Raw genomic sequence first — 13,070 nt, forward strand, 5'->3', positions numbered from 1 at the left:
TTGATTCCCTGTCACTGTTTTAAAGTTTAGTCGTTATTCATCTCTCTCCTCCCATTTTTCTACCTCTCTTGCGCCCTCTCTCTTTCTCTGCCTCACCTTGAGAATTAGTTATTGGGTGGAGGGATGGGCTGGATTTATGGGGGCTGGGTGCCTGCAGGATTAGGAGGCCAGTTGGGATCATAAAAGGGAGAGTAGAGGTACTGCGGAGTGAGATCAGATCAGGGAGACACACAGGGGCAGTCTGGAACTCATCAGCCAGGCAAAGAGGATGGATGGACTAATGCTTTTCTCCACTCCTCACCTGAACTGGCCTCTGGTTTGGAGGGGGAGCACCAATACTTTTTTTCTAGTTGCTGACTATATTCTGTCTTGTGTCTATGTCTGCTGTCAGCATTCTAACCCAGTGTTCTGTTTGTCTGAAGCCAGTGCTTTAACATCATGTTGATGTTAATATCTTAATTCTATGTGTATGAGGCCTGTGTGTTAATTAAGCAATAAGGTCCGAGGGTGTGTGGTATATGGCCAATATACCACGGCTAAGGGCTGTTCTTAGGCACGACTCATTGGATACAGCCCTTAGCCGTGGTATATTGGCCATATACCACACATCCCGAGGTGCCTTATTACTATTATAAACTGGTTACGATCGTAATTAAAGCAGTAAAAATACATGTTTTCTCATACCCGTGGTATACCACCGCTGTCAACCAATCAGCAATCAGGGCTCGAATCACCCAGTTAATAATGCTGTTTATACCATGGTATTGTTGAATACTAATTTCTGACTGCCTTGAAGGGCCTACTAGAGTGTGCATTATTTCCCTATAACGCACGGTATATCAGCAGGGTAGAATTCAATGGCTATAGTTCTTACATGTTCTATGTTTGAGCTGCTTTTGAAAGCAAAGTCAAATTGAAAACATTATTGACATTGTTAAATTAACACATTTCTAGCGGTAAATGTGTTAAATCATAGTATTATTATGGTATAAAAGGGGATAATCAACTTGGGGCTCTGTATTCTCTGGAAAATGCAACTCCTTGAAAGGTCAGTTCCACTCCGCTAGCGCGTCGTGTTGGAACACACCTTCCACGTCGTGAATGCATAGCCCCTTGTTGATTTTCCCTTACGTACTGTATGAAGCCTGGGTGTTAATACTGTGTACCGTATGAGGCCTGGGTGTTAATGCTGTGTACCGTATGATGCCTGGGTGTTAATGCTGTGTACCGTATGAGGCCTTGGTGGTAATGCTGTGTACCGTATGACGCCTTGGTGTTAATACTGTGTACCGTATGAGGCCTGGGTGTTAATACTGTGTACCGTATGAGGCCTTGTTGTTAATACTGTGTACCGTATGACGCCTGGGTGTTAATGCTGTGTACCGTATGAGGCCTGGGTGTTAATGCTGTGTACCGTATGAGGCCTGGGTGTTAATACTGTGTACCGTATGAGGCCTGGGTGTTAATGCTGTGTACCGTATCAGGCCTGGGTGTTAATACTGTGTACCGTATGAGGCCTGGGTGTTAATACTGTGTACCGTATGAGGCCTTGTTGTTAATACTGTGTACCGTATGAGGCCTGGGTGTTAATGCTGTGTACCGTATGAGGCCTGGGTGTTAATGCTGTGTACCGTATGAGGCCTGGGTGTTAATGCTGTGTACCGTATGAGGCCTGGGTGTTAATGCTGTGTACCGTATGAGGCCTGGGTGTTAATGCTGCGTACCGTATGAGGCCTGGGTGTTAATGCTGTGTACCGTATGAGGCCTGGGTGTTAATACTGTGTACCGTATGAGGCCTTGTTGTTAATACTGTGTACCGTATGAGGCCTGGGTGTTAATGCTGTGTACCGTATGAGGCCTGGGTGTTAATGCTGTGTACCGTATGAGGCCTGGGTGTTAATGCTGTGTACCGTATGAGGCCTGGGTGTTAATGCTGTGTACCGTATGAGGCATGGGTGTTAATGCTGCGTACCGTATGAGGCCTGGGTGTTAATGCTGTGTACCGTATGAGGCCTGGGTGTTAATGCTGTGTACCGTATGAGGCCTTGTTGTTAATACTGTGTATTGTATGAGGCCTTGTTGTTAATGTTGTGTACCGTATGAGGCCTGGGTGTTAATGCTGTGTACCGTATGAGGCCTGGGTGTTAATGCTGTGTACCATATGAGGCCTGGGTGTTAATGCTGTGTACCGTATGAGGCATGGGTGTTAATGCTGCGTACCGTATGAGGCCTGGGTGTTAATGCTGTGTACCGTATGAGGCCTGGGTGTTAATGCTGTGTACCGTATGAGGCCTTGTTGTTAATACTGTGTACCGTATGAGGCCTGGGTGTTAATGTTGTGTACCGTATGAGGCCTGGGTGTTAATGCTGTGTACCGTATGAGGCCTGGGTGTTAATGCTGTGTACCGTATGAGGCCTGGGTGTTAATGCTTTGTACCGTATGAGGCCTGGGTGTTAATGCTGTGTACCGCATGAGGCCTGGGTGTTAATGCTGTGTACCGTATGAGGCCTGGGTGTTAATGCTGTGTACCGCATGAGGCCTGGGTGTTAATGCTGTGTACCGTATGAGGCCTGGGTGTTAATGCTGTGTACCGTATGAGGCCTGGGTTTTAATGCTGTGTACCGTATGAGGCCTTGTTGTTAATACTGTGTACCGTATGAGGCCTGGGTGTTAATACTGTGTACCGTATGAGGCCTGGGTGTTAATGCTGTGTACCGTATGAGGCCTGGGTGTTAATGCTGTGTACCGTATGAGGCCTTGTTGTTAATACTGTGTACCGTATGAGGCCTGGGTGTTAATGCTGTGTACCGTATGAGGCCTTGTTGTTAATACTGTGTACCGTATGAGGCCTTGTTGTTAATACTGTGTACCGTATGAGGCCTGGGTGTTAATGCTGTGTACCGTATGAGGCCTGGGTGTTAATGCTGTGTACCGTATGAGGCCTTGTTGTTAATACTGTGTACCGTATGAGGCCTGGGTGTTAATGCTGTGTACCGTATGAGGCCTGGGTGTTAATGCTGTGTACCGTATGACGCCTGGGTGTTAATGCTGTGTACCGTATGAGGCCTGGGTGTTAATGCTGTGTACTGTAAGCAGGCTGAACGGTCTACGCTGGGTGAAGAGTGAGGCCCTGGAGGCAGTGAAGCAGGTGACCCAGCTAGACCTGAGGGACAACCACTTGGCCACCCTGGACCTGAGCTCCATCTGCAGCCTGGAAACCTTGCACTGTCAGAGAAACCAGCTGAGGGCACTAACACTGAGTGGCTTCACCCTGCGCACACTCCACGCCAGCAGCAACCGTGAGTGGAGCACCTCCCTCCCTGGCCCTGTCTTTCCAGGCCCTCTACCACTGTTACTGTTACATAATGCATATAGCCATCACTAGCTTGGCTGCTGATCACTGCTTTTCCTCTACCCACAGGCCTGACCACAGTCAACATCTACCCAGTACCCAACCAGCTGACACAGATGGACCTATCACGGTGAGTGCTGTGTGGCCAGGTCCTCAGTTTCTCAATCAGTAAGGAAGAGGTGTTAATCATGTTATTAATCCATCAACATTATTCTTCTCATCATGAACTTGGTATATTGGTACCTTTTTTCATATACAGTGCATTCGTATCCAGACCTCTTCACTTTTCCACATTTAGTTACATTACAGCCTTATTCTAAAATTGATTAAATAAAACAATTTTCTTCATCAATCTACATACGATACCCCATAATGACAAAGCAAAAGCGGGTTTTTAGAAATATTAGCAAATGTATATAAAATAAAAAACAAATATCTTATTTACACCCTTTGCTATTAGACTCGAAATTGAACTCAGGTGCACCCTGTTTCCATTGATCATCCTTGAGATGTTTCTACAACATGATTGGAGTCCACCTGTGGTAAATTCAAGTGATTGGACATTATTTGGAAAGGCACACACCTGTCTATATAAGGTCCCACAGTTGACAGTGCATGTCAGAGCAAAAACCAAGCCATGAGGTCGAAAGAATTGTAGATAGAGCTCTGAGACAGGATTGTGTCGAGGGGGAAGGGTACCAAAACATTTCTGCAGCATTGAAGGTCCCCAAGAACACAGTGGCCTCCATCATTCTTAAATGGAAGAAGTTTGGAACCACCAAGACTCTTGCTAGAGCTGGCCGCCCAGCCAATCTGAGTAATCGGGGGAGATGGGCCTTGGTCAGGGAGGTGACCAAGAACCCAGTGGTCACTCTGAAAGTGCTCCGGAGTTCCTCTGTGGAGATGAGAACCTTCCAGAAGGACAACCATCCCTGCAGCACTCCACCCATCAGGCCTTTATGATAGAGTGGCCAGATGGAAGCCACTGATTAGTAAAAGGCACATGACAGCCCGCTAGGAGTTTGCCAAAAGGCACCTAAAGGACTCTGACCATGAAAAAAAAGATTCTCTGGTCTGATGAAACCAAGATTATTATTTTTTGCCTGAATGCCAAGCGTCATGTCTGGAGGTAACCTGGCACCATCCCTACGGTGAAGCGTGGTGGCAGCATCATGCTGTGTGGATGTTTTTCAGTGGCAGGGACTTGGACACTAGTCAAGATCGAGGAGAGCAAAGTACAGAGAGATCCTTGATGAAAACCTGCTCCAGAGCAATCTGGGCCTCAGGCTGGGGTGAAGGTTCACCTTCCAACAGGACAATGACACTAAGCACACAGCCAAGGCAACGCAGGAGTGGCTTCGGATAAGTCTATGAATGTCCTTGAGTGGCCCAGCCAGAGCCCACACTTGAACCCGATCGAACATCTCTGGAGAGACCTGAAAATAGCTGTGCAGCAACACTCCCCACCCAACCTGACAGAGCTTGAAAGGATCTGCAGAGAAGAATGGAAATACAGGTGTGCGAAGCTTGTAGCGTCATACCTAAGACTTGAGGCTGTAATTGCTGCCAAAAGTGCTTCAGCAAAGTACTGAGTAAAAGGTCTGAATACTTGTAAATGTGATATTTCAGTTTTTTGCTTTGTCTTTATGGGGTATTGTGTGCCGATTGATGAGGGGGAAAAAACAATTTAATCCATTTTAGAATAAGGCTGTAACGTAACAAAATGTGGAAAAAGTCAAGGGGTCTGAATACTTTCCAAATGCACTGTATATGTACAGTTGGAGGTAAAAAGGTCTTATCTCCTCTGACCACTGTGTTGACTGTGACCTCTGTGAAAAGGAACCTGCTGGAGTACCTTCCAGACTGGGTGTGTGACAGTAGGAAGGTGGAGGTGCTGGATGTTACACATAACTTCCTGTCTGAACTACCAGCCAGGTTAGTCTCCCTACGAGGACTAGTTCGTCCTTCTCAAACTCCTCACTTCCAACTCATCTAGTTATGCATCTAAAGATGTTCTAAACATGCGTATTTGTTAAGGTATATTAAAGGCCGTTACTTTGTCCATCATGTTGTGCTATATGTTTAACCTGTCCATCTCGTATCATTCGGATTTGGCTTTTAAACATTCTGCAATTATTATTAGAACGAGCACCATGTTAATCTGATTAACATTGGGCATCATTTAGCCAATGTCCGGCCAGAAATAACTGTGCCTAAAACATCAGCAGATGTGTTGACAGTCAGCTGATGAGAGGATTTCATTGGCTGTGTGAAGCCAACGTACAGCTTGTCGTCTTTCTGTCAGCAGACTGTGATCTCAGTATGACAGTGCTGGAGCACTCTGCTCAAAGCACCCATCATTTAACGTTACCCTTTAACACAACTATATTTGCATTTGAATAGACCAAAGCCTTCGCAAACAAGATAATATTCGTCTTGACGGCGTAGCTGCAGATGAGACCTCTGTTATTCTTTCTGGAGTAAATTGTGCTGTGTTGGTATCTTTAGGCTGCCAAGTTGAAAAAGACGTTGATGGATTTGTTGGCTGTGGAGTTTCTGTACATCAAGATTTCCCCCAGTTTCAGAAGTGATCAAATTCACAGCAGGAGATGTTCTCTCTCTCTTTAGCTCTTTCTTTTCATCTCCCTCTCCGCTAGACTGCTCAGCAGCCTGAGTCTGAGGAAGCTGCTGGCTGGGAACAATAGGCTCCAGAGACTGCCTGACCTACTTGACCACGTCCCCCTGGAAGTACTCGACCTCCAGCACAACAAGCTAGGCGAGCTCCCGGAGAGCCTCTTCTACAAGGCCTTAAAGTGGGTCAATCCCCCTTCCTCTCTCTCTTCACACCACCCTCTCGCCTACCCTTCTCTTTGGCGTTTGTCCTCTCTCTCCCCCTCTCTGCCTCTCTCTCCATTCCTGACCGGTGTTTTGAAGGCTGCAGCTGATGCTCTGTCTCCCCTGGGCCCGAGGACGCTACTGCTGCTGCTTTAAACCCCGGAGCAGCAGTGGCACTGTGCCTCTATTCAACCACAACAACCAATTAAAGGACAAAACAGGATTGGGAATATTGAAATGAAACACTGCCCTACAGTACATCCTCCTTACATCATGCAGTAGAAATATAGTATAAATATTTGATGTGGTTGATGTATCTAGCTTAAATTGGTTTGCAGTCTGTAAGAGATGTCTTACTTCACGTAGACATGTGATGGCCCTGGTTACCTGCTCCAGTAGAGGTGGACTGACTGGGTCCACTGGGCTGTGTCTGCCAGGCTCTGGAGGGTGTGGCTCTGTGGACCAGTCAGAGAGTCGGACTGTAACGTGAGCCCCCCCCCTCCACCAACAGCCTGACGCTCTACTGTTTCCTGGGCACCCATTAGGCCTGGGCTACTCTACTCTGTCTCCCATGCTGAGACATCGAGCGCCAGTGTGACGGCTGTAAAGTGCCTCATTGGTCAACAACGTTTGTTTCTCAGTGTTTTAAAAGAGCCACCACTAGAAGATGTATTCTTATTGATTTTCTCCCTGTCATCCTTTATCTGAATCTGTTTTGTTAAAGGAAATTTATGGCCTGAGTGTTGGTAACAAGAGCATTTAACTCTCCTCTGTCATAACAGCTTTAAGAGGAAGTTATGTCTAAATCATCTGATGTTGACTTGATATTACACATTTACATCACTTGTATCACTGGCAATTAATTCTGGGTTCTTTCCTATTTACATACATCGCTCTCTGCTCCTCCTCCTAGCCTAAAGTACTTGAACGTGTCAGCCAATGCCCTGGAGATAATTCCCCCCAGCAGCCAATCAGAGGAGAGCCTCAGCACTCTCCAGGAACTGTACCTGACGGGGAACAAACTGAATGAGAACTGCGCTGCCCTGCTGGTGGGACACCAGAACCTCAGAGTCTTGCACATGGCCTACAACCAGCTGCTCTCTTTCCCTGCCAGGTAACCAACTCCACACCCAGTTATACTGCCTTCATACAGTACCTATGAAGAATGGAAATGCCTTCAATCAGTGGACGCATTCTACACAGGGGGTTAACCACTACTTTAGAGATTGCGTCTCTAGACATAAAATGTTTTCTATTGCTCCTAATATACTGTAGCTATTCTCTAGATCTGATATGAGCCATTGTTCTGTGGTGGAGACATCTCTATACTGCTCTGTGTGTGCAGTAAACTGAGTAAACTGGAGCTGCTGGAGGAGCTGAATCTGAGTGGCAACAAGCTGAAGACCATCCCCTCCACCGTGTCCAGCTGTAAGAGGCTACACACCCTCATAGCACACTCCAACCACATCAGTGTGTTCCCCGAGATCCTCAACCTGCCAGAGATCAAGGTCAGTTTCACTCATATCTCTTTATATTAGGGCTGCCCCCGACTAAAAAAAATATATATATATTTGTTGACTGAGAGTCGTCCAGTTCTTTCAACCAATCGATTGGTTAAAACATTGAAATGTATTTTTCCATATATAGACAGACACACCCTAATAAAATCAACTACATTTGCACTGAGCTTGTCTGATGCTTTAAGCCCACTGTTTGATTAAATAATTAATACACAAATGACTCAAAGATCCCGATGGTCACACTGTGTCAAAAAAGAAATGACAGCGAGTGCCTGTGTGACTGGTGCACACTGTCTCTCTCCTCCCTGCTGCAGCAAAAAGGCACCCCAGCACAGCAAGTGTTTATTGCGATGTCCATGCTGAAGCTGCAACATAATTACAGCCATTACCTGTTTCTGACTGAAAAGTTCTGTTACCGAGATCTCTAATTTGTTTAGAAAAAACATTCCCTGTTCCTTCAACCTTTCTCTCTTTACGTGAAACATGTATTCATCACATGTGACCAATAGGCTATAGGTCAGGCCCTATCATAATCACATCAATAAATTGGTTATAACAAATTCTGAACACAGTAACACATGACAGCAAAATGGATGTGGAGGATGTGAAAAAGAAACTCAAAACAGGCGAATGTTTACTGGTTGTGTGCCAAACAGTTGCTGTTTAGATTAAAATATTAGATTTTTTCTGACCATTTAGAACAGTGTAAAAAACACTAAATAAGTGTACCAGAGTCTGATCTAACGAAAATAAATAAATAGGTAAAGCCTTTATTACAGCAGACTAAAATCAGTTGCATGCATTTGTGAATTGAGGTTTATTTATTGTTTAGGCTAATTATTCAAAGCCCCCTTTGTTATTTAATTTTAAAACAAAAATGCTTGATTGCATTTCAAAGCATGAATGTCTCATATGCTGTGTGATGGCATGAACGAATTGATGATTGATTGGTACAGTAGCCTATATATTGAAATATAGGTCTAGGTAAGTTACGGTATTAATGCTAAACAGGACACGCTCTTAGGCCTACAGCTCGATGGTGGTTATACAAGGATACTATACCAAGCCTACTAATGATAACGACATGACTTATTATTATAATGATGCTCATAATGATAATTGTAACAATAACAATAAGAAGGAGATCAAGGAAAAGGAGGGTATAGGAGCGAGAGCTGGGTGCATATTATGTGTGACAAACAGGTGCTGTTAGATTACAATATCATTTTCCCGCCTGTTTGGAACAGTGTAAACAAATCTAAATACATTATAAGTAATACCGGTCTGTACTAACCCCCAAAAATTGTAAAACCTAAATTACAGCATAGCAAAGATTAAAAACAGACGAATCTGTGAAATTGCTTTATCTGACATTTTGCTGTTGCATGAGACTTGGTGTTCACGGAATCAGTAGGCTATTAAACAAACACTCAAACAGGCAACAGAAGCAGGATCTGTCTTATTTCTGTAGATATACACTACCGTTCAAAAGTTTGGGGTCAATTAGAAATGTCCTTGCTTTTGAAAGAAAAGCAACTTTTTTGTCAATTTAAAATAACATGAAATTGATCAGAAATACAGTGTAGACATTTGTTAATGTTGTAAATGACTATTGTAGCTGGAAACGGCTGATTAAAAAAATTATGGAATATCTACATAGGCCCATTATCAGCAACCATCACTCCTGAGTTCCAATGGCAGGTTGTGTTAGCTAATCCAAGTTCATCATTTTAAAAGGCTAATTGATCATTAGAAAACCCTTTTGCAATTATGTTAGCACAGCTGAAAACTGTTCTGATTAAAGAAGCAATACAACTGGCCTTCTTTAGACTAGTTGAGTATCTGGAGCATCAGCATTTGTGGGTTCGATTACAGGCTCAAAATGTCCAGAAACAAATAACTTTCTTCTGAAACTCGTCAGTCTATTTTTGTTCTGAGAAACGAAGGCTATTCCATGCGAGAAATAGCCAAGAAACTGAAGATCTCGTAAAACGCTGTGTACTACTCCCTTCACAGAACAGCGCAAACTGGCTCTAACCAGAATAGAAAGAGGAGTGGGAGGCCTCGGTGCACAACTGAGCGAAAGGACAAGTACATTAGTGTGTCTAGTTTGAGAAACAGACGCCTCACAAGTCCTCAACTGGCAGCTTCATCAAATTGTGCCTGCAAAACACCAGTCTCAACGTCAACAGTGAAGAGGCGACTCTGGGATGCTGGCCAGTGTCTGTGTCCTTTTTGCCAATCTTTTATTTTTATTGGCCAGTCTGAGATGTGGCTTTTTCTTTGCAACTCTGCCTAGAAGGCCAGCATCCCGGAGTCGGTAAAAAAGTAGCTTTTCTTTAAAAAACAAGAACATTTCTAAGTGACCCCAAACTTTTGAACGGCAGTGCATATGGATGATTTGTAAAGACATTTAACAGTTAAGATGGGGTTTCCTATCTCCTCAAATAGTTTTTTGACAATTAGGCTAAGGCAAGGGCTGTTTCCTTGTATCTGCTTCTGCTGGCTCCGCCACATTGTTTTCAATCCCAATATGCAGGTTAACTTTGCTATTATGCAACATAGGGAAAGGCGTCAATTCTACGGCGCACTGAAGGTTATGGTTCAGAACCGCGGACAGCGACCGTATCCAATGCGGGAGAAAGCGCATTTGTTATTAAATAATATTCGATTTATTAGTGTTGTACCGTTATTTGTACATAATATAACCATATACAATTTCAGTATCACATGTCTTAGAGTGATGGACTGTGCCATCCCCATGGCCTCCGCAATGGATTAGTCCACTGAGACAGGTGTCTTGTGCACTGTTAGACTAAAGAAATCTCGGTCAACCAACAATCGACTAAATGGCGTCAGTCCTAGTTTGTGTTTTGTTTATGCATATGTCTTTTAGATGTGTATGTCTTTATTACAATGTTATACCGTGTAACAGTGTGTGTTATCTTCTCCCTCCACCCTGTGTGTGTGTAGCTGGTGGACTTGAGCTGTAATGAGCTGACTGAGATCCTACTGCCAGACTCTCTAATGGCCACCCTGCACGAACTGGACCTGACTGGCAACAGCAGTCTCATGCTGGAGCACAAAACACTCAACCTGTTCAGGTGACACACAGAGACCACAGTGTCACACTGCACAGCATAGTATCAGGCCGCTGGTGTACTTGGATAAGCTATGAGATAAATAATATTACCTGTGCTACAGTGTGAATTATGGTTCGGCCCAGTGCATGGTGAGGTAATGCCCCCATCTCTTTGTGTCTCTCTCCTCAGTCACATCACCACCCTGAAGCTGGACCAGAAGCCAGCCATGATGGCCGGGGACTCCCTGGGCTCCTCCACCCTGTGGAATCACGGCTACTCTGAGATGAGCGGACAGAGGAACAAGTGAGCAGAAGGGAGGGAGGGAGGAGGGCTGAGGGAGAGAGTTACATTATGAGACAGTGGGTGAGCATGTATGCGAGAGAGCATCATAAAGTGTATTTTGCCTGAGTGAAGCCCTAATTCATGACAATCTGATGAGAGAGTATAAATGGGATTATGAGCTCACGTGTGGTTTTAGAGAGCACCTTTAAGAAGCATTTCCTTTTTCAGGGAATCGCTGTGAGCAGCACTACATTAAATGGTCTGAGAAGAGGATGTGCTTCTCATAGTCCATATCAACCTGTTTCTTTTCTGCTTTGCCTCTTGGCTGGGATCCTATTTTAAACCCTACCCGGGGCTATCATATGCATGTATGGAGGAGTTACTTAGTTATCTAACTGTACAGCCCCAGCACAGCTTCCACTGCCTGGGTGAATGTCTGTTGGGGCTGGCATATAGGCCCCTGGGCAGCGGATCTTGTTAAATAGTAGGGAAGACGGTGAAGCCTAATACTTCCTGTGGATACAATGGGTATAAAGCAGTGTCCCCTGCATCATTGATGGGTGCCCAGTTTGCCTGGCTGCTGCCCTAACAGGCCTCACAGGGTCATGACCACCACAGTGTCACAGGGGGCCGTGTCTGGTAACACTCAGCCCCGGCTGCCTCCGTAGGAATAGGGCTCTGTCTCACTGTTCAAGTATAGATGAGTTATTCCTGTTTGGCTTGAATTTCAGCAAGATTGTATGCTTATGAGCAAGATTGTATAACGGGATTTACACACAAAAAATGTAAACACATTTTGTTTACACTTTTTGTGTTTATCTTATCTATACATACGGTGTTTTCTCTTCCTTGGGGACAGGTTGTGTGTGTCTGTGCTGGCAGTGGACCGCTTTGGGGATAGTGTTGAGGCGGCCTATGGCGTCTTTGACGGGGACCGCAATGAGGAAGTTCCTCGTCTGCTGCAGTGCACCATGGGAGATGTGCTGTCGGAGGAGCTGCTACATTCCAGTGTGGACAGTGTGTACATGAATAACACCTTCCTCACCTCACACAGGTATGAGCATCATGCATACACAGACACACACCCATTCTGCTTGTATTACTCTAATACAAGCAAAATGTAGGCAAATTTCAGTATTCTATGAATCAGGGGCGTAACTTTGGTTTTTGAAGTGGGGGGGGGGGGGGGGGGGGCGTCATTATTATTATTATTAATTTTTTTATCCAGTTGGATACACACTCCAAACAACCTACCTGACCGCTCCAGGCGTCCGCATGGTCCTAAAGCACACTGTTGCTTCGTTTTGTATCACATTCCATTTTGTCCCCCCCAGATTTAAAAATGCAATTTCAGAATGTGGGTGGGACATGTCTCCCGCCGTCCCAATGAAAGTTGCGCCCGTGCTATGAAATACTGTTGCATCTTAGGAAAGACAAGCCTAAAATTGTACTATCCCGTGTTCATTTACATTTGATTAACTTAAATCACAACTGCATTAGCTAGTAATTAACTTTAGTAAATACCAACATAATGAATATTCATAATGGTCTACTTTTAATGTTTATTTAACAAAGAAGCTAGCTAATTGCAGGGCATGTGCTGATAGTTGCATTCAATGTTGTATGATGCAGGAAACTGGGCATGGCTGGTCAGAAGCTGGGTGCATCTGCCCTGCTCTGCTACATCCACCACGAGCCGTCGGAGCTGGGCAGCTACTTCAGCCTGACGGTGGCCAACGTGGGCAGCTGCCAGGCGGTGCTGTGTCGAGACGGCCAGCCTCTGCCCCTCTCCAAGGTCTTCAGCCTGGAGCAGAGCACCGAAGAGATGGACAGGGTCAAACTCAGCAAGGCGATCATCACTGAGGTACTGTGGAGAGTCAGGCGTGTGTGAATGCACGTCTTTGTGAGGGCCTTTGTGTTCATTAAGATCTACTTGTTAGTTAACGTTTGATGTGATGCCTTGTGCTCAGAGGTATTCATTTGTATTCAAAGTGCAG

General features: G+C 45.0%; 1 protein-coding gene across 1 annotated transcript in view; it reads left to right on the top strand.

The window, feature by feature from the left end:
• Positions 1-13,070, top strand: part of LOC129854267 (PH domain leucine-rich repeat-containing protein phosphatase 2-like) — a 52,971-nt gene that overhangs the window by 32,841 nt on the left and 7,060 nt on the right. The window contains exons 9-18 of the mRNA XM_055921116.1: positions 3,098-3,300; positions 3,423-3,483; positions 5,193-5,288; positions 6,011-6,166; positions 7,102-7,302; positions 7,534-7,696; positions 10,682-10,812; positions 10,981-11,094; positions 11,933-12,127; positions 12,706-12,937. Coding sequence (XP_055777091.1) covers positions 3,098-3,300; positions 3,423-3,483; positions 5,193-5,288; positions 6,011-6,166; positions 7,102-7,302; positions 7,534-7,696; positions 10,682-10,812; positions 10,981-11,094; positions 11,933-12,127; positions 12,706-12,937 — 1,552 coding nt within the window. The remainder of the gene's footprint in view (positions 1-3,097; positions 3,301-3,422; positions 3,484-5,192; positions 5,289-6,010; positions 6,167-7,101; positions 7,303-7,533; positions 7,697-10,681; positions 10,813-10,980; positions 11,095-11,932; positions 12,128-12,705; positions 12,938-13,070) is intronic.

Source organism: Salvelinus fontinalis, chromosome 4 (assembly GCF_029448725.1).
Source record: "Salvelinus fontinalis isolate EN_2023a chromosome 4, ASM2944872v1, whole genome shotgun sequence".
Classification (NCBI taxonomy): domain Eukaryota; kingdom Metazoa; phylum Chordata; class Actinopteri; order Salmoniformes; family Salmonidae; genus Salvelinus; species Salvelinus fontinalis.